The sequence below is a fragment of the Micrasema longulum genome, unplaced genomic scaffold (genome assembly GCF_059751315.1).
Source record: "Micrasema longulum isolate JH-2025_06_02 unplaced genomic scaffold, ASM5975131v1 h1tg000250l, whole genome shotgun sequence".
In the NCBI taxonomy this organism is placed as follows: domain Eukaryota; kingdom Metazoa; phylum Arthropoda; class Insecta; order Trichoptera; family Brachycentridae; genus Micrasema; species Micrasema longulum.
In genome coordinates this window covers 1,147,483-1,169,603 of record NW_028277455.1, presented here as the reverse complement: position 1 = coordinate 1,169,603, position 22,121 = coordinate 1,147,483, and the positions used below count along the sequence as shown (strand labels likewise).

The 22,121-nt window shown below is 34.0% G+C and overlaps 1 protein-coding gene across 1 annotated transcript; it reads right to left on the bottom strand.

Moving 5' to 3' along the window:
• Positions 1-5,204: 5,204 nt before the first annotated feature.
• On the bottom strand, positions 5,205-6,950 carry LOC148283293 (junctophilin-1-like). Its single transcript, XM_088223740.1, has one exon. It carries the CDS (start codon positions 6,755-6,757, stop codon positions 6,536-6,538), a length of 222 nt encoding a protein of 73 aa, XP_088079866.1. The 5' UTR covers positions 6,758-6,950; the 3' UTR covers positions 5,205-6,535.
• Between the last annotated feature and the right edge of the window lie 15,171 nt (positions 6,951-22,121).

The following is a 22,121-nucleotide window of genomic DNA, read 5'->3' as shown; positions in this document are numbered from 1 at the left end:
ATGGTCCCAAATGTGAACCCTGGGGTATATCAAGGTATACTTAACTAACGAATTTTCTCTTATTTTATTTTTACAGTGATAACTAAATATTTCACTATTAATACATCGGTAGTCAGATGGCAGAAGTGACCACATGTAATTTTTAAAAATATTCAGGAGAGCTGAAATACGACTCAATTTCAAGACTTCAATCCCCAGACTAAAATATTTTAGTGTTACTTTTCAAAATGAATTACCATTCTAAATGACGTTTTTTTTGTTGCTATGTGTATTTACTGAAATATTGATTAAAACTTTTGAAAACTAAAACACAGAAAAAATACACATGGTCCCTTATGCCATCTGACTACCGACATATGGAGCCGACAAGTTAAGTGTTTTGTCAAGTTGTTATTTTAATGACAAAGTAAAATGAATAAAGAAGAATAAAGAAGCTTGTGTAGCTTTGAAACCGGCCGGTAAAGAAAAAAAAATGTTAAAACAAAGTGGTTATATATTTATTTTATTTAAATTAATCATCAGAAAGTTATGCTTCAAATATAAATTTTATATGTATGTAGGTATATTTAATTTGGTTAGTTCTTGAATTCTTTAAAAGGTGATAAACCGTGTATAATAAAGAGAAAAAATGGTTTAGTAATCGCTAAAACGCGTAATAAATATGGTAGACAAACTATGAATTATATGGTACCTTATATATTTCATTTACTTCTTACAGACCTTAAATTTTACCTCTACTCAATCAGTTTAAAAAAATAATTATGGACGTGCAATCCATTCGAATTGTTAATAACATTTGCTTTATATGTGAATAAAAATAAGTTTCATGTAATCATTCAAATGCACTTGTTTAATTGGTTCACTGACAGACACTAACATATTCATTTTTCGAGTAGGATTAATTTTATAGATAGCTCCACCTCAAGTCACAAAATGTGACTTGGTGGGATTTTCGCACTGACTCATGTAAATTTTCTTGTTTTGGATTAAAAACTTGCGAATGTACTTATATATTATATTTCAACAAATAAAAATCAGAAGAAATCCAAATTAAAAGAAATTATTATTAACGAAAATATTTTTATTTCTATCATAGGATGTTTTTCCAGATTAATCTATTTGTACAATTTAAAGTTGCGCAGTAATTAAAGCGGAACATTGTTTATCATAAAACATCCAATTAAAATAATAACTCACGATATGTTGCCACTTATTAATTATTTTGTAGAATTGAATAGCGCAATGAAAATGTGGCTTTAGCAAACAATGGAAAACTCGACGTATTGTCAAGTGCGTTGTTACAGTCTTAGGAAACTGTTTGAAATGTGTGAAAATAGTTTTTATGAAAACCAAAAAAAACTATTTACGTTAGTTGTATTGTTTTGTGCCAAAACATATCTTCGTCAGTACCGTAAGATGAAATTCAATTAAATAAATTTATTTAAAAAACGTTTAATTACAAATTTATTGAGTTGAATTCGGGTCATGGTTTTGTAATGTTCGGGTAACATATTAAATATTTTGGGGCCCGGAAACCTGAAATTTCTTTGCCCGAATTTAGAGTTTATGGTAGATTCCATGACCCATCCTTTAGTTTGACATCTGGTAGTGTGGGAGTGTTCCTTTTGAGATTTGGTAGAACAATTTGCTTTCACATACATAATTATTCTAGATATATATATAGTTGCCTTAATCTAAGATCTCAAATTTCTCAAATAACTTGGGTACCTGAAAGACAATTTAAAAATTATTTTATAATTTATTTTTGAGCAGATTTGAGAGGTTTTAATATTGATATATTAGTGCATCCCCATTCTATAATGCCATTAGTTATAACTGAGTTACATTAAATATAATATCCATAGCTGTTTGAGTTTAATTGGGGATAAAATGTTTTGAAAGTTTTCTAATTTTTTGTGTCATATATTCTATGTGTTCTGTCCATTTAAAATATTTATCAATAATTATTCCCAAATATTGTGTACTATTTCAAGTATTTCAGAGCATATTTTTGATTGAAGGTTTTGTTTAGGCTGTCCCACTGTGGTTTTATTAAATGTCATGTATTTTGTCTTGTCAATATTTAAAGTTAAGAGATTGTTATCCAGACACATTTATAATGTATTGACACCGTTTTGAGCCGCAGAATAAGTTTCATCCCATTTGTCGCTTTTAAAAATGATATCTGCAAATGCCATGTCACATTTTTTTATGTGTGTCAGACATTGATCATCTATATATATAATGAACAAAATCGGACCCAAAACACTACCTTGCGGTACACTGTAATCATTATATTTTTCTTCCCTAGTAATATTACCTATTTTAACTTGTTGTGCTCTACCACATAAATAGCTTATAAACCAATCTAGTAAATGGCCTTGTAAACCTATATTTGACAGACGTTTTATCATGATTGTATGTGATATCGTGTCCAAAGCTTAGTCTAAAAAAATTGATAGATATTTCTAGCCGGAGTCTACATATTTAGAAATAAGATCTGTTATACCAGAGATTGCCGTATCTGCACCTTTCCCTTTTTCAAATCCGTACTGTTTTTTCGATAACGTATAAATTCATATTTTGTTATTTTGTGATAAATATTATTTTCTTTTTTAAAAAAATCTTTAAAATTCTGACAAGTTTCGCACCGCCTGACTTTCTGGTAAATCCGAAATATTTATCAAGTAATTACAAATCATATTTTTTTTTGTAATTATATGTTGTCGGCCTGTAGTGATCAGCGCATTACCTTACCATGCAGAGGTCTAAAGTTTGATTCCCAACATGGTTGACATGAAATTTTGATTTAAAAGGGTGTTTTTACACTAGAGTATTTCATAGTCCCTGGACAAGCACCTGGGGCGGAAGAATGATCATCTACCTTCACGTAACAAAAAAAACAAGGTACGTTGCGATTGGTATACCAATGCAGTGCCCTTTGCACCATTAGCTGCGGAAAGAGAATGATGATGATGATAATAAATCCGTTTGTCAAACGACAACAGCTTTTGAGTTTAAGTTTAAACGTGATGTAATCTACGGTGGGGTTATTTTTCGTTTTAAAAGTTTACAGATAAAATTTTGTAATTGTAATTAATATTCCAAGCATTAACATTGTGTACGAACGTTTAAATAAATTTAAATTAATAAATATTAGTAAATAACCACTTACCAATTTTTCTGTGTCTACCGGTTTCGAGACGTACCCGTCTCTTGGTCAAGACACTAAACACACCAGCATGCAAATTCCACTATACACATTCACCATAAAAGTTTCACGAGAATATAAAACCAACGTGCTGATAGGACACATGCTATTAGAAGCTAACACCAACATGAACAAGTTGGATATGTGATTTGGGAACTCTAAGAGGGTTGTACCTTGTAAGTTATATGAGATTAGATTCATACCCCTCCCTTCCTCGACCCTATTTTTCAACTTTTTTTCCCACACGGTTAAATATTTTTTAATTATTATCAGTCCACGTTGGTGTTAGAATATAATAGCATGTGTCCAATCAGCACGTTGGTTTTATATTTTTGAATAACTACTATGGTGAAGGTGTATAGTGGAATTTGCATGTTAGCGTAATTTGTGTCCAAACGAAAAGGCGTGTTCGTTTTGAAACCGGTAGGCACAAAATCGGTAATTGGTCGTGCACACGTATTGTCAAACATTTATTACAGATATAACCTTATGTATAATATACACTGGATCCACGTTTTTAGCGGTTTTGAAATAACAGGGTCCAAAAACAAAAAAAATATTAAACAAAAATAAATCGATTTAACAATGCGTAATAGTAATTTAAGTAAACTATTCGTATTAGAATGTCCTACATCGCTCTTTTACTAACTTAACCCTTTGCTTGTTGAAGGTATAAATGTGTTATGGTGTAAATATCGTTGATGCACCGAGCTGTACAGTTATCTTATAAGGAAATACCATCAAAAATAAGAGAGCAAAAAATATTATTTCATTTAAATGTCAGTTAAAAAAACATGTGTTTAGCAGATAAGTTAGTTTTTAAAAGGTAATCTTTTTCGTGTTACCTTTATAAAAGTTTTCTTTTTAAGTGTACGAATATGAAATATTTATAATTACACTCATTCATTATGTTTGGACTATTTTAAGACAAAATTTTTTAAAAATGTTTTTTTTTTTTAATCATGTATCTCTCATATAAAAATACATTTTATGTTACTAATCACTCTCGGCATATATTTGGACGTTTTTGAGCAGTTTTGGCTATTTTGAAATACACTAGAACTTTATACTTTAGAAACAATTGACGTACTGCGTTTTTTATAAGTAATCATGAGAGATTATTTACAGTTTTTTAAATATGCATAAATACTAAAAAATGACATATCTCAAAATATGGCTCTTGAAAATAACTGCCCTTTTCAACAGTGCTCTGAGTATGACCAAATGTTTGTAGACAGGCAGGATTTCCTCCCTACGGAGTTATTTAAATCTAAATTTGTTGCAACACAGGGAAAGCATTTTTGGTAACGGAATATAGAAGTCTTGGCGTTTAGAAGGCTGATGACCTGTGACTGGCTCGTTTAAGTGGCCTCTTTACACACTATGTAAAATTCGTTGCGTGCGTTCCTAGCGTGCGTTGCCTAGTAGGTGAAATTGTTCAGCGGATGAATCTCACCCACATTATAAAGGTTTCAGCTCCTTTTGTTATTTTTTATTTTTATATTTCTTTCTTTGCATTTTACAATAGGTTAGTTACAAATACAAAAAATAAAACTATTATATTAATATTAATACAAAAAAACCCACAAAGGCATGGCCTGTGCGTGGGTATACATTTTATTTTTAATTGAAATAAAGGCTACTGGAAGAATCCAATAGATACCAAAAAAATTGAAAAAGAGTGATAATACAATTTTTTAGTCACTAAAAATAAGAAAACTATAAAAGAGTAAATTCTATATTTTACTTAACAAAAGTCAACAGATGAAAGAGTTGAGGAAATGTGAATGTTTAAACATAGGCTGAATATGGCAGAATACATTAAATGTACAGTGTGAAGTGGTCATTTAAACCAGCCAACTACAGGTCATAAGCCCTGAATATGCCTAAACTTCCATATTCCCTTCTCAAAATTGTTTTCCCACTGTTGCAACAAATTTAAACTGCCTTTTTGCTTTTGATGGCAGAATTTTTGACGATTTTTAAATTATTATTTTGCATAACAGGGCAGGAGGCCTAAATACAGTGGTGAATTACATCACAGAGCACCCAGGCTTGAGAAAAATCACATTTTAATTTTTGTGTTCTCACCGGGAATCGAACCCGGAACCTTCCGTGCGTGAATCAAGCGTCTTGACTACTACACCACGGAGGCCTTTATTATATTTATGAAAAAAATAAGGTACCTATGATAAATAGTAAACTGTTTCATTTTTTTTTATTACCGAATTGATATTTAAGAAAGAAAATCTATCCAGCATTGTTCCTATTTGGTGTATTTTTTTTACACAGTTATGTGTGGAACGTATCCCCTAGTTAAAAGAGGTTCCAGTGTACATATGTAGGTAATTTTTCAATAAATCAGATAGTTGAAACTGACAACCTTCGTTGAAAAACAACGTCGTAAGAACGTAGAGGTTTTGTTCGGTTGCTGTATCATTTTGATATCTAAACAAGTACATTGAAAGTGTTATCGATAAAAGTTAACTTTTTAAACTTAAACTTCTCAAAAAGAAAATCTCTCCAACCAATCGGAAAACTTGATATTTACGTACTTTGTGATTTGTTTCTTTTGCGACGTCACTAGGCGCAAGGTCAAGTTTTTCCTCAATGAAAAGAAAATTCCTACATCCTGTTACTTGTTTCAGCGAACCTAAATATCGCTTTCGTGGAAAAGTATTTCGCATTTTGACGTTTGAGATTTTTGACAGCCGTTGCTGGACTTTTTGCTATCCGGTTGAAACTGTTCGGAAAATGCATTATGCGGTATTGTGTTTATGTTTAGCTTCCAAACGCACGACCCGGAACGGTTTCAGGAAACTATTATTTATAACCTTACACGATATCGCACAAGCGGCAGTTTCCTGGAAAATGGTAGAGAAAATAGTCCATTATTCAGAGGAAATCGAACCGAGTCGAATCAGTAATATGAAATAACGTGGGCATAATAAATTCATCGCAAACTTTCGAGCTTCGTAATAGAAGACATTCTTTGTGCTTGAAAATATTGTAGAGTTGTGATATTTCGCGTTTGGACAGAAAGAAAGAAATCGGCGAATTTAAACATGTCACTTCTCGTTGCTGAAAATAAATAAGTGAGTGGATTAAAGCCGGGAGAGAGTCAGGAGAGTAGGAGAGTAGGAGAGTAGGAGAGTAGGAGAGAGGAGCCGCGGGAAGCGGCCGAGGATGGAGGGCGGCGGACCGCGCCAGAGAGCGGCCGGGCCGGGCGGCGGCGGCAGGGCGAAGGGATATTTGGAGCGGTCGGTAATAATAGCCGGAGGCGGTCAGTGCTCGGCCGGCTATTTCAGTCCTCCCGGGCCCCACTCACCTGGGCCACGTGTAGACGCCCGACACCTCGAAGCCGTAGTGCCAGGAGCCCGAGTAGGCCCCCTGGCCCTTGGGGCCCGTGCACACGCCGTGGCCGTGCGCCTTGCCGTCGTCCCAGCCGCCGCAGAAGGTCCCTCCGTCGTCGAAGTCGAACCTGCCCCCGCTCACCTGCGGCCTCCCCCCCTCCTCCCCACTGTTCACTCGGTTCGCCTGTTGCATATTTCAAATCTACACACATCTATTCGCTCGCCGGTTTCGATCGACGCGAACATCCGTTATTTTAATTTTTAATTATTTATAGTTCGCGTATTTTTACTTTCGGTTACTAAAACGTAATTGGCGGCGTAGAGTGGCGTGGCGCGCGTCCCGTGGCCGCACTGCGCGCCCATCCCGCCGCGCCGCTGCCGGCGTACTGACTGCCGCCGAGCGCCGCGCCGCCCGCGCCCCCCGGCAGGGGAGGGAGGGAAATGCGAGGAAAAGCGCGGAGTGACGGAAACACTGTTCTCGGCTAGCGTGGCCGAAGTTTTGACGGCCGCCTCTGTGTTATTATATCTTCAGTCCGACGCTATTGTTTGACGGAGTTTGGCTGAGTTAGCGACTTCCGATTCGCTTGCCGTGGCCGCCCAGAGCGGACGATCCCATTATTCAACCCACTGCCTGCCGCTACACACCGCGGACTACGGACTACACACTACGGTAGAGTACGGTACAGTACAGTACCGCACCCGTCCGGCGTACAGAGTATAATGCACACTGCACAGACGACTCCATATTCCTCCACATACGATTGCGTTCTTTATTTCACATCCATACAAACAAACGCTTCTTCACGTTTCTACTATACACCCTTTTCCTTGTGAAACATAGCATTACAATGCAAACCCACGCACTCGTTAATCATACACAATACGATTCAATACAAAAGCGTGAGCAAACTATTCAATGTGCACAAAACCTACAATAAGGCCTTTCGATGTGAAAGAAAAATATAAAGGCGAGATGTATTCAAATACATAGTTCAATTTACCAGATCAATTTATAAAAACGGTGTGTGGCGGTCTAACCTCTCTGCCAGCCCCTTCGGAGAAATAGCGTGATGATATTAGTAGTAGTAATATTACATGATACGAGATTTGCGTTACTGCTGATTTATAGTACTATTGTGGATTCTAGATGCGATGCCCACTTAACCGAACCTTAAAACCTATTTTCTAGTTGTTTTCGATTCAAATGAATATGCCAAAACTTTTCAAAATACAAAAAATTACCCCCGGTATCTTTACTGTTCATTAAAATTGGTTTTGCCTTCTTTTTTTGGGTCTTTTTTACCGCAATTCTGGGGTGTTCTAGCCAGTGTCGTGTTTTGTTTCGTTTTTTTTTATGACATTTACACAATTTTCATATACAAATATTTATATTTGCAAGTTAGTGTAGTAGTATCTAATATTACACTATTTACAACATATTTACAACTTAATTTTATTAGTTACAATATATATACAAATATATTCGCTTGACGCGTAATTATAATTTATTTTTCAATAACATAGACATATTTAACTGCAGTAAACTCACTTTTAAAACCAAAATTAAAAAACTATTATTTGAAAAAAAATATGTTTCGTTAAAAAAAAAAATATATATTTTTACATTATAATTTTTAATTGTTTCTATTCACTCATATCAAATACACACTTACCCTGTCCTTAAACCTACCCTCACACCCATATACAATCACACACATATTCACATACCTACCAAAACCACACTCCACTTTTTTACACACGCATCCTCACACAAAAAAAAAACTCGCACACATGCACTTCTATGAATTATACTCGTATTTAACTGAACTGGATTTTTATAATTGTATTTATGTGGAAAACTGATTTGGCTTTATTTTATGTTTTTTTTTATAATGTTGTGTATATTTTTTTTATTGCTGTTGTTTTTCTTAATAAACAAAATTTAAATTTAAATTTAATTTAATATATATAAATATACATGGTGTCCCAGAAATCAACGTCTACCCGGAAACGGGTGATAGGCCAAGTCATGACAGTTATCAGAAAAATATTTTTTTAAATTTCGGTAAAGTACTTTTTAAATTATAAGTATAAAAAAAAATCGGAAAAACTGACACCCTGCGATGATCTTTCAATTCCTGTGACTACAAAAATTACCTTTTCAAAGATTTGTTTTCTGTAATGTAACCATGAATAACCTTTCTGCAAATTTCAGTTTAAAATTAGAATGTTACTGCCTCAGTTTTAATTCAAATGTTAGATTTTTGCCCAACATCATTTATTAAAATGAAAAATAATTTCATCAGCCAACTTTAACTGACTGTACTGAAAAAAAAACATACAGTTTTGATAAGTGATTTCAAAAGATTGCGCATTTTTTTAAAATTCTAAAATGGTACAACACTTGCTAGATTTGTTTTTAATTGAGGAAAAATTTTTTTTAATGAAAACTGATTTCATGCCAATTCTGTTAAATTAGATAAAGTTGACGTTGATATCTAAGACACCCTGTATACAGGTTTATTGGATGAAAACAGAAGAGTTATGATATTGGCAGGGAGTGGAATGTTAATATTGGAGAGGTTTGAAACGAATCTAAGATAACAAGTCGTCAAAAATGTGGTTTGTATCTTTCTCCTCGAGCTGACATTCCCTCGTGGCAGAATCCCGGACATGATAATAGTAATAATAATAAATCTGTATTGACCATAATATATACAATGTGATAAATAAAAAAAATAATCAATAGTTTTTCTTAAATAAAACAAAGTTATACATTTTTAAATGGCGGACTAGCAATTTCTTACAATCTGACCAAAAAAAAATACAGTAATGAAAAAAAAGTTTTAAAAAAATAAAATGAAATAATAAAGTAAATTTATAAAAAGTCAAGAAAATACAAACAGCAAAAAAATATATTTAAGTTACGGTGTCTATTTCTGACGCTATTTACATTTTAAATCATTTAATTACATCTTCCGAGAATTCATTTACGAGTATACTGTAGAAGCATTTATTTATTAGAAACACTTTTAACACTCTTGAAATTATTTTAATACAATTTATTTCTTTTTTTTGGAAGCTTATAGTAAATTTTGCAAACATGCATTTGGGCTCTCTTTCTATAAATGATTATTTCGTCTCTAGAATTTTTAATTTCCCTTTATTTCTGGTGTTGAAAGTGGCTTTTTTTGCGTACTAAAATATTCGGGTCTTGATTTATCAATAAGACTTAGTTCCATTAAACATGGTTTTTCAGGGCAAAACTGCGACACTTCAGAGGAACATTCCTCATGATAAGCTTTAAAAAAAATTCTAATCAAAATTTTCCTAAAAGTCATTTTAAAAAAAGGAGTTCAAAAAAATTGTCATCTCACAATGTAGTAAATCCTTAATTTCTCGGAAAAGCAGTCCCTCTACAAACCTCTACCCCTCTCCTACCCAGCCGCTTCCCTTGTCCGCGTCTGGTGCGTATCGCTTCGTTGATCAAATACGTTTTTATCGCAATTGTTTTTGTCGGGGAGAGGTAGGAGTTTGCGGAAGGGATGCTAGTCCGAGAAATTAAAGATTCACTTCATTTTGAGATCATATATAATGTATTTTTTATATCACTTTTTGGAAAAATTTTATAAGGATTTTTTTAAAGCTTACCATGAGGAATATTCCTCTGAAGTTTTGCGGTCTGGCCCTAAAAACCGTGTATAAATGCCCGTCACTGTCAATAAATGTAATCTTATAAAAATTGGTTGGTAATCATGGATTTTGAACAAGTGAAAACATTGTTTCGTCTTATTGTGCATTTATTTATTTATTTAAGCGCCTTTTAGGCTTTTACATGTTTTACATACATACATACAAATAAAGACAGACATGTATTTTACAAAGAAGTAGCAAAAAATATATAAATGATTTTTGGAAGAAAAATAAAAATATCTTAAAATATTAGTATAAAAGTGGAAAGAACAGAAGTGCATTTTTTAATATAAAGACAGAAATGCATTTTACACAAAAAAAGGAGCAAAAATAAAAATGAATTAAGAAGAAAAAGAAAAATAAAAATAAAATTAAAATTAAAAAATCATTACATATTGGTAGAAAATATATGAGGATACATAATAATACATACATTTATTGTAGTGGAGGACAGGAGTACATTTTTGCGTATAGGTTGTATTAAAATAATTTTAAAATTAGAAGAAGTTAGAAAAATACTTATTTAGAATACATATATAAGTCAATAAACGGTAAACAATTGAAATCAACATAAATGAAGGTCTTTTGTTTTTTTGCTTATTTTTTCGTATTTATTTTTTAAAATATATTTGCAGAAATAACGTTACATTGTAATAAATGCGAAATTATACGTTTGTATAAACACAGTAATACATTTTAACGTAGTTATGCTGAAAGCAGCCAGCCATAGAAAAGGTAAACTGAGGTAAAGCACTTTTGTGAAAATAGTGAATAATCGAATCTACACAACAGTTAGAATGTTTTTGGCTTTAACAAATGATAAACAATTAATACATTAGTTCTTTTTTATTTCAAACCAGAATTTAATTGTGTATTTGACCAATTTTGATGATTTTTAAAGTACCGTAAGATTTTTCTTCTGCTGTGGGTAATTTCTTTAAACAAAGTTAATTTTGAGACTATGTATAGATATACATGTAATATCTTATTTTTCTAGAGTTATTTAAATAAATACGTTAATTTGTATTTTAAGTATATATTCTGTAAATAAATTAAAACACTAAAAAAGATTTTTTTTTATTAATTGTTTTTTAGTAACATCAATAGCTTATATTTTTTATGTACCCACTGGGCACAACGCGTGTCAAGGTATTCATACAGGGTGTTCTTAAAACCCTGTCACATCTGAAACCACGATGATCAGTATGAGCAAGAAGACATATTGGCACATTAAAATATTTTTTTAAAACAACTAAAATCTTAAAAATAAAATATTTAAAAAAACAAATGGTTGCTAAATGAATTATAAAAACCAATAACACTTTCATATTTACTAGACTACTTATCTGTTAGGGTGACCATCTCAAGGGAGTTTTCGGGGCCAGAATTGTAAAGCCGTTTTTGCGTAAACTATTCGAATTGCGATTTTTTATAAAAAAGTAAATGCAAATAAAGATAATAGGCACCAAAACTTGCTAAAGGTGCTAAAATGCGTCATTCAAAAAAAATCTGCTCTACAAAATATTGTGTTCAGGAGATAATCCTTTAAAATGGAATGTCAAGTGGACAAAACTGATCATTTTCATCACCTCCTTTTGTTCGCGTTCAATCGGGGAATAGAGCTGCCAAAGCTGCTCGTGATATTTGAGCAGTGTTCGGTAAAGGAGCGATGAATTATTGACTTATTTGTTGTATTTTTCATTGTGTCCTCTTGTTCTCTTCATTTGGAAGAAAACGGACAGAATCTATTTGAATCGGGTTGTGGTCCCGTGGCTAGTGTTACGGACTCACGGATCAGAGGACTGAGGTTCAAACCACACTCGACCCCAACTTGATTTCAATTTCCTAATAGTAGGTTATTAACAACTCGTTGAAAATAGCCACCAAAATTGAAATAATTTGGGTAAATTATGAGAGTTGCCTACTATGTGATTTGGTTCAGCCGGATGAATCTCACCCACATTATAAAGGTTTCAGCCCCTTTACTTCACACAAAGTAGACCAATTGAAGAGTTGAGGAACTGTGGATGTGAATCATGGAAGGATGGTGAATGTTACACAGTGTGTAAAGTGGCCACTTACACCAGCCAATGACAGCTCATAAGGCCTGTAAATGCCTAAACTTTTCAATTCCCTTCTCAAAAATGTTGTCAAAAACTATTCGATAATAATAATAGTAATATTTGGCTTATTTATATGGCGCTATTTTTGTGAAAAATCACCTCAGGGGCGCTTTTTTAAAAAAACTTACAAGTGACATATTATGTTTTCTGATTTAAAATTGAGGGTATGATAATCTAAAGAAGTAAGACTTTAGTTGGGATCTGAACTGACTGGGACTGTCCATGATTCGTAAGTTTGAAGGCAATTGGTTCCAGGCAGAGGGTCCGGCAGCGGCAAAAGCACGATGTCCAAATCTAGTGTTTGGGGAGCGCCGGATTCCGACAAGTTTTCGTCTTCCTGAATCAAATGCTGACCTAAAAGTAGATTTTCTTTGACATGTATTTTCCCTAATACAAAGGTCCGATAAGTATTTTGGAGCCATTTTATGAAGGGATTTAAATACTGTCCAGCAAAGCTTGTGTTTTATTATCTCCGGGCTTTTTTACCAGTACAAATCTCGAAGATGTTGTAAGATGTGAGAATACTTTTTTACTCCCGTAATAAGCCTTGCTGCTGCATTGAAAACAGATTGAAGTTTATTAGTTTGATATTTTGGGAGATTTGCGTTTATTCCATTACAGTAATCTAGACGCGAAACGATGCCGACGTAAGCATTTATAAGAGCTTTAGTTGCGTCCATAAGAATATTTCTCCGTACGGATGTAATTTCCTTCATTATTTTACGACAACTTAGATTTTTATTATTATTTTTAGTATTTTATGACAATTCATAGCCACCGTACACTACGTAAATATCGCGGACAGCTTTAAAAGCTTTATTCCCTCGATTGAACGCAAGGACGCTTGTAATTAAATAAAATAATTCGATAATAATGTTTACAATGAAAAAAAAAATTATGAAAATAAACTTCAACAAAAAATAGGCTGTGAAATACTTAAATCAGTACACCAAATAAAATATTTGGGAGTAATTATAGATAAATATTTTTAATGGAGAGAACACATAGAATATATAACACAAAAAAATGTGAAAACTTTCCCATATCTTCAAGTCGATATGAAACATCTTATCCTTAATTAAACTGAAAAAACTATGTTTTATTTCATATAACTCCATTTTAACTTATGGCATACTAGGATGGGGAGGCACTAATAAATCAATATTAAAACCTGTCGAATCTACTCAAAAATCAATAATTAAAATAATTTTGAAAAAGCCCTTCAGGTACCCCAGCGTCAAGTTATTTGAGATCATAGATATAAGGCAACTAAATATTTTTTAAATAATAATGTTGATGAAAGCAAATTATTCGACCACATCCCAAAAGGAACACTCCCACAATAGCAGAAGTCAAGCTAGACGATGGGTCATGGGGTCTACCACAAACTCTGAATTCGGGCAAAGAAATTTCAAGTTTCTGGGCCCCAAAATTTTCAATATGTTACCCAAACATTTCAAAACCATGACCCGGATTCAATTAAATAAATTTGTAAACAATGAGGAACTTCAGCCCTACGGGAAATTGGATACTAAAAATGTTTTCTTACGCGGGGTAAAAATTAGACCATTAATTTGTACGGCAAAGTTTCTTGAAAATGTACAGAAAAAATAATAAAAAATATTTTGACAAAAACGCACTACTTTAAATGACGTCACTGGTTCATGTGAATCAACCTATGATCTGAGAGCTATGGAAGATTTCCGGTCTGCTTGTCGCTTCTGGACCAATGGGAAGAACTGAATGAGAATAAGCGGAAATGAACCTCTGACGTTACACGCGGAGTTATTTCAGAAATACAAAACTTTGAAAAATCGTAGCGCCGGTAATACGATATATAAAAATTAAAAAAAAAATTTTACTTAGTTTAACAGTCTATTAAGAAATATTTTTTTTTTTAAAAAAACACTGAACTTCTTCATTGGTTACTGGTAAGGTCGAGAAAAATCGGAAAATTTACTCAAAAACATTCTTAAATAATAAATGGAAAAAATAATATTGTATAACTGTATCATAAATTAACTAGTAGGTAGTAATGTTATTGTTTATTTCGCATAAAAATGTCTGCCTTAAAACAGGTTGTACCTAGTTAGGCAGACTAGACATGATCCAGAGAAATCTATGACCCAAGTGTATGTTAAATAAATAACAGCATTTATCGATACTATTCCTGGCCGATTACCTTTCGTTCCCATCCTTCCTTTGACCCATCCTTATGGTACCTACCTAACATCAAGATAGAAGAAATTCAAAATTAGAAAATTCGGATTTAGAACAAAAACCGATCAACATTTTTGACTTCAAATAAAATCGGATAAAAAGTGGTAGGAATCGTCGCGCGTCGTGGAAAACATTGTTACATTTTATAGTTCATTTTGTCATCCAGTGCCCAAAATTGAAGAACATTCACACCATGTTAAAGGTAGGTATCCATTCCATGTTCCTATCCTTTTTTCAAATAATTCCCTATCACAAAACTGAATGAAATTAGTTTTTCATTTACAGTCCGCCTTTTTGTTAACAGTGTGTATATATAGTAGATAAAGTCATTGTTATTTTTCTTAATAAACCATGATTATTAATATTATTACTAACGTAAAAGTAAATAAAACCTCTTTAAGAGGAGAAAATTTTCTAGTTTCTAATGACATTTATCATTTTTTTATATTTTTTATGCTATTTTAAAATTTGGAATAAAATGGACGCAATTTATGTTGACACCTAATACATCGGGCGTTTAATCCTTAAAACTTATTATCCTTTTCGCTAGAATATACAATGTAGCTGTATAATCATTCCATTCCGAACATCTGTGGGGTATTTCCGAAACAGTATTTCAAGTACCTAAGTTGAGAAGCAAAAGTTTCCAAATGGTCATAAATCAGTAAAACCAGACCACAGAGTCTGTGAATGAAAAACTTTCGTTACAATTGGCGGCGAACAACCCAATTTGGAGTATCCGATAACAAATCCGGCGCCGAAAATTGAGAAATTCGATAATAAATTACATCACAAAATTCATATCAACAATTTAATTAGCAAAGTGGCGACATTATCGAGCCTTTTTTTAAATCAAAAACTTTGTTCCTAAAACGGAAAAAATTCTCATACACGAAACCTATGTAAAAACTAAAATATCTTACATGCAACTACTATTGGGAACAGCAAATCAAAATGACATGAACAGTCTGCAAAGACAGCAAAATATAATATTAAAGTTAGTATATGACCTACCCTATCTAACAGCAACTAAAGAACTATTTAAACGAACTAAGCAATTAAATATAACTGAAATCTTGAAACTAAAATCCCCTAAATAAATTAGCCCTAATGTAATTGTAAACGAAGAACTTAAATTTGAAAAAAGTTGTATTAAACATGGACACAATACGAGAATATCAGAAAAATATCATACACAACCTTCTAAAACGAGACAAGGACAGTCGAGACTAATAAACCATTGACTGAAATTATGCAATAAACTACCAGACAAAAGTAAAAAAAGACTCAGACAACCTTTACAAACAAGATGTTAAAAATATTATCATTTACATTAGAATATGAATTTTAACAGTAAAAATATTTTATAAAATTATTGTAACCCATAAAAGTTTTTCAATTATGCTTTTTAAAAAAAACGTATTTTTTCATAATTTTTCAATTTAATTAATAAAACAGCTGTTAAATGAAGATGTTCGGCGGCTTTTTTTATTATTATTCATTAATGGACCATCAAGCGTAACCATTTAAATATATATAATATATATATATATATAATATATAAATTTGCCGGTTGATGCCGCCCGTCAATTAATAAATGCGTTTGTAGTGTCTAGAGTCGATTATTGTAATGGTATCTATGCAGGTCTACCAATGAACAAAATGACTCGCCTACAATCTGTATTGAATGCCGCAGCGAGACTTATTTTCGGAATCTCTAAGTTCAGTCATATCACTCCACTACTTCGGGAACTACACTGGCTACGTTTTCCACAGAGGGTCGAATACAAACTCTGTTGGCTTATGTATAAGTCACTGCACAACTCGGCTCCGGAATATCTAAGGGAACTATGCATTCCAGATGAACTAGCTGACAGGCGTCTTACGCTTAGATCAGCTACGTCTACGGCGAGAGGAAAAGTTATTATACCTCTACGCAAACAGCGCACTAAATTTGGTGAACGCGCATCTGCGGTCGCAGGCCCTATGGCATGGAATGCTCTCCCAGCAGAGGTGCGAGGCTGTGAAAGTGAAGTGATGTTTCGGAAAAAACTTAAAACCCACTTGTTTTCTAAATCATTTGAATAAACCCGTAGCACGTGACAACAAAATAAATCATTTTAATTAAATTACAAATTTAAAAGCTTCAATTAAATTAACTTAACAATAGAATCACCATGTAAAGCGCCCTTGAGGTATTTTATTACGAAAATGGCGCTATATAAGTTGTCCATAATAAATAAATAAATAAATAAATAAATACAGGTGTTCTTTAAACCCTGTCACATCCGAAACTACGATGATCAGTATGAGCAAGAAGATATACTGGTACATTAAAATATTTTTTTTAGAATTACTAAAATCATAAAAAATAAAATATAGAAAAAAAACAAATGGTTGCTCACTTCTGCAGGGGAGAAACGAGAGGGGGGAGGGGGGAGTCTGAGCTGCACGGCCGCGCCCCCCTCGCTTCTCCCCTGCAGAAGTAAGCAACCATTTGTTTTTTTTCTATATTTTATTTTGTAAGATTTTAGTTGTTCTAAAAATTATTTCAATGTTCCAATATGTCTTCTTTCTCATACTGATCATCGTGGTTTCGGATGTGACAGGGTTTAAAGAACACCCTGTATAAGTAATATAACTTTTGAAATTACTCCGCCTGTGACGTCACAAGTTCTCTTAGGTGAGTTCTGCTAAAAGGTGAATTGGTTTTTCGTAAATCAAAAATCTATCACGGCACTCAGTCATCAGTTGATTCAGAAGAACTAGTGATCGTTCAAAGCAGTTCGTTTTTATCAAAGCTATTTTTATTATTTATTTCATACATTTTCAAGAAACTTCGCCGGACAATTAAAAAACTCATATTTTTTATAGTAATAACCTAATAGAGTTGAATTATTAACGACGAAGTTAGCTACATATTACAGCAATACAACGGGCGGTAGGTACTAAGTACGTGGGTTGAGAATTGCAAGCGCTAACCAAAACTGCCCGTTAAACGTTTGTCGTTAAACTAAAAACCAAACTTAAACCAAATCAAAAATTAGGAACGCCGGGAACTCCAGAACTCTCTAATCATTGATTTATTCATATGAACTAGTGACGTCGTTTTTTAAAATGTATTTTTCGTACATGTTCAAGAAATTTGTTGTATACTTTAATGCTTCAATTTTTACCGGCCTTAAAAAAACATTTTTCGTACCCTATTTCCCGTAAGGCTGAAGTTCCTCATTCGAATTTAAATTAAACAGATTTGAAAATTATTTTTAAAATGTCGGTCTCCGTGGCTAAGATGATTGACTCACGCACGGAAGGTTCCGAGTTCGATTCCCGGTGAGAGCACAAAAAAAAATCATGTGTTTTTTCTCCAGCCTGGGTGTTCTAAATAATAATAAAAATATTTGTTAATTTAAAAGAAGAACTAAATGGATTTAAAGATAATAAATCTAAAAAGTAGAGAAGAATAGGTAATCTAATTAAAAAGTAAGTCGAAAATAGGTCCTGCTCAATTACTGTTACAACCTTCGTTCCTAGCTATTCGTAAAACAGTCCGAAATTTAGCAAGGAACAATCCATTCCTCGATAACAACTGCAACTGCTCTCTTTAATCCGCGCCTCATGCCTGAGGATGGTGATCACGCTCAACTTCAGGCATGTCTCGAACAGACAAGGGACAAAGGTTCACAGGGACAGACACCCTCCGTCTAGAACAGTCTTGTACGGTTCTGTTGGCATTTGCAAGTTCTGAAGGGTTTTTCAATTGGCGCGGGTAGATTTTGACGGCCCTTTTGGCCGTTTTGTTTTGATGACATCTATCAAATATTTTTTTTATTATTCAGTTACTTATGTCAAATCACCATGGCAAGTTACACAGTTAAACAGTACGTTCAAATGATACAAATTTATTATCAAAATGAGTGTTCGTTAGTGCAAACGTTGCGCGCATTGCGCCCATTTTACGGTCGACATGGTGGCCATTCACAGTCAACTTTTCAACGTTTGGTGGCCAAATTTGAGACGACTGATTTGTCAATCAATTAGCCAACATTCGTACGTTCAAGGAACGCAAGATCGCCTGAGAACATCGCCGCTGTCCGTGAAAGTGTACAGCAGAACCCGAAGCAGTCAATTCCTCGCGGCGCACAAGAACTTGGCCTTTCGCAGACTTCAACTTGGCGAATATTGCATCGGGACTTAGGCCTACACTCGAACACGATCCAACTGACCCAGACGCGGGATCTGGAGCGTGCGGCCGCGGTCTCAATTTGGAACTAACACTGTATTCCTCCACTGTCATACTGGGAAATTAGAAAAAGGTGATTGTGCTGACCATGTGTATTTGATTGATCACAAACTGACAATACTGCAGTGAGGGGTACAATAAAAGTTTTTAAAGTTTATTTGTTTTGTTATTTTCGCGGTTTGATTGTAAAGAAATATTAAATTTTCGCTTAATTAGTTTTTTTTAAAAAAGATATTGATATGCGAAACTGAAGAAAGACTCAAGTATTTATGAACAGTTTCGGGAAAGGGGCGAATGCTTTCATTGACCCAGTAGCTCAAAGTTCATGGCCATAGACAACGCCGTTTGTTCGCTGACTGAGCTTCGAATCGTTTGGAAGACGACCCCAATTTTTGCCGAAAAATATTTTTTAGCGACGAGGCATATTTTTGGATGAATGGCTGTGTTAACAAGCAAAATAGCTATATAGGGGGACAACACTAACCCACGCGAGGTTCACCAGGTCATAATGCATCCTCAAAAAGTTACCGTTTGTGTGGATTTTGAGAAAACGACGTTGGTGAGGCGGTCACCGTCAACGGCGAGCGCTACAGGACGATGATAACCAATTTCTTGTGGTCCAAATCGAACCATATGGACCTAGACATACTTAGTCTTTAAATAAGAATCTATGTACCAAAATTTGGTCTTAATTTTAAAAGGCATAATCTGCCGGTCAAAAAATAATAATATTTAAGTTACATAAAACTTTTAAGTACATTTTTTAACGGAAATGCCTTTAAAAAATATTGTTTTTATCTTATGCAAGTTTCCTTATTTTTTTTAATTTCGCGATTTTGAAAAAAAATCGTTTTAAAATGGCAAAATCGTATGATTTCCTCATTTTTTGTGCGTTTTACTAGACTACAGCCTAAATGTCAGTTCTAATAATATTGTATGTCATTATGTCCGAAATTTATGTCGTTTTACCAAAACTGTATGGACTGGTTTTTGGTTTATCTTTCATATACCTACCTATTATTATTTATAATTAAACCTAAGCCGTCTGTAGATAATAAACCAAATATGTTTGTTAAATACTGCAACCTAGAACTAGAAAATACACTATGAAAAAGATGAATGTTACAATGTGCTGGAACAAACTTATGACACATGTTCCAGAAATTATATGAAAATAATAATTGGAGACATGAATGCCAAAGTAGGAAAGGATGATATTCACCGTCCGACAATAGGCCACTATAGCCACCACATTGACCTGTCAACATCGAGAGGTATGTCCATAGAAGGTATATTATTCCCACAGAAGGACATACATAAGATTACATGGAAGTTGCCCGATGGAAACACATTGAATCAAATAGATCACATATTAATAGATGGCAGACATGTTTCTAACCTTCTTGAACATATAAAAGAGCCAACTGTGATTCTGATCATTTCCTAGTAGTAAGTAAAATTAGAGCACGAATATCCAGAGCTAAAATGCACCAAACGGAAAAAGCACAAAAGGTCAATACTGAAGCACTCAAGGATAGGTCAATAAGACTAAGATACGAAACGGCAATAGCACAGTCCCTACAAAACATAAATGAAAACCAGGATATAAACGAGGTGTGGAATGAGTGTCAAAACACAATAAAGAGTGTGGCCAATGAGGTACTTGGAATAAAGAGGCAAGAGAGAAGGTCACTCTGGTTCGATAATGAATACAAACAGGTGACTGAACAGAAAAACAAAGCTGACATGCAACAGAAAAAAACTAAAGGTGCAGAGGAGGAATATAAACAGAGGAGAAGAGAGGAGAAAAGGGTGCATAAAGTGAAAAAGAGACGATACGAACAAGGGCAGATACGTGAACTTGAAACAACGAGATCACAAGCCGAAACAAGGAAATTTTACAAATGCATCAACGAACAGAGAAAGGAATTTAAACCAAGACTTGTCACATGCAGATCAAAAGATGGTGATAATGACAAAACAGATATTCTAAAGCGCTAAATGCAACATTTTGATGAGCTGCTTAATGGAATCTCTGACACAAAAGGTAATACAATAGATGTAGACTTTGGTGAAAACAATAATACTGAAACACCACCCACATTGGATGAAATATGTCACTCAATAAAATATCTCAAAAACAATAAATCACCTGGGCATAATAATATCCATGGAGAACTGCTCAGATATGGCGGTAGTGGTGTTTGCACAAAACTAAATGATTTAATTATTAACATATGGGAAACGGAAACGATGCCAGACGACTGGAACATCGGTGTTATATGCCCCCTGCACAAAAAGGGAGATGCCATGAACTGTGATAATTACAGAGGTATAACACTGCTAGACACAGCTTACTAAGTCTTTGCTGCATTCTTATTTAAAAGACTTCCCCCACAAGTCGAAAATATAGTAGGACAATACCAGAGTGGATTCAGACCAGATAGATCAACAACGGACCAAATATTTGCATTGAAGATCATACTGGAAAAAATGCTGGCATATAACATTGAGACCCCACTACATGTTTATTGACTTCAAAGCGGCATATGACAGTATCAAGAGGTCGAAACTGTACGAGGCAATGGTGGAATTGGGGATTCCTAAAAATTGATTTAATTATTAACATATGGGAAACGGAAACGATGCCAGACGACTGGAACATCGGTGTTATATGCCCCCTGCACAAAAAGGGAGATGCCATGAACTGTGATAATTACAGAGGTATAACACTGCTAGACACAGCTTACTAAGTCTTTGCTGCATTCTTATTTAAAAGACTTCCCTCACAAGTCGAAAATATAGTAGGACAATACCAGAGTGGATTCAGACCAGATAGATCAACAACTGACCAAATATTTGCATTGAAGATCATACTGGAAAAAATGCTGGCATATAACATTGAGACCCCACCACATGTTTATTGACTTCAAAGCGGCATATGACAGTATCAAGAGGTCGAAACTGTACGAGGCAATGGTGGAATTGGGGATTCCTAAAAAGCTAATAAGACTCACTCAGATGACAATGTCTAAAATACAATGCTTGGTGAAGGTTCAAAACAGCAAGTCAGATCCATTCCAGACGTACAACGGTCTAAAGCAAGGTGATGCACTGGCATGCCTGTTGTTTAATATTGCTCTTGAAAAATCCATAAGAGATGCAGGAGTAGAAACAACAGGAATTATTTTTAGAAAGACCACCCAGATATTAACCTATGCAGATGACCTAGACTTAATTTTCAGAACTGTCCCGGGAATAAAAGATGATTTCTTAAA

What these genes read in the sequence shown, in the direction of transcription:
- LOC148283293 (XM_088223740.1), bottom strand. Translation starts at nt 6,757, where the DNA reads ATGCAACAGGCGAACCGAGTGAACAGTGGGGAGGAGGGGGGGAGGCCG.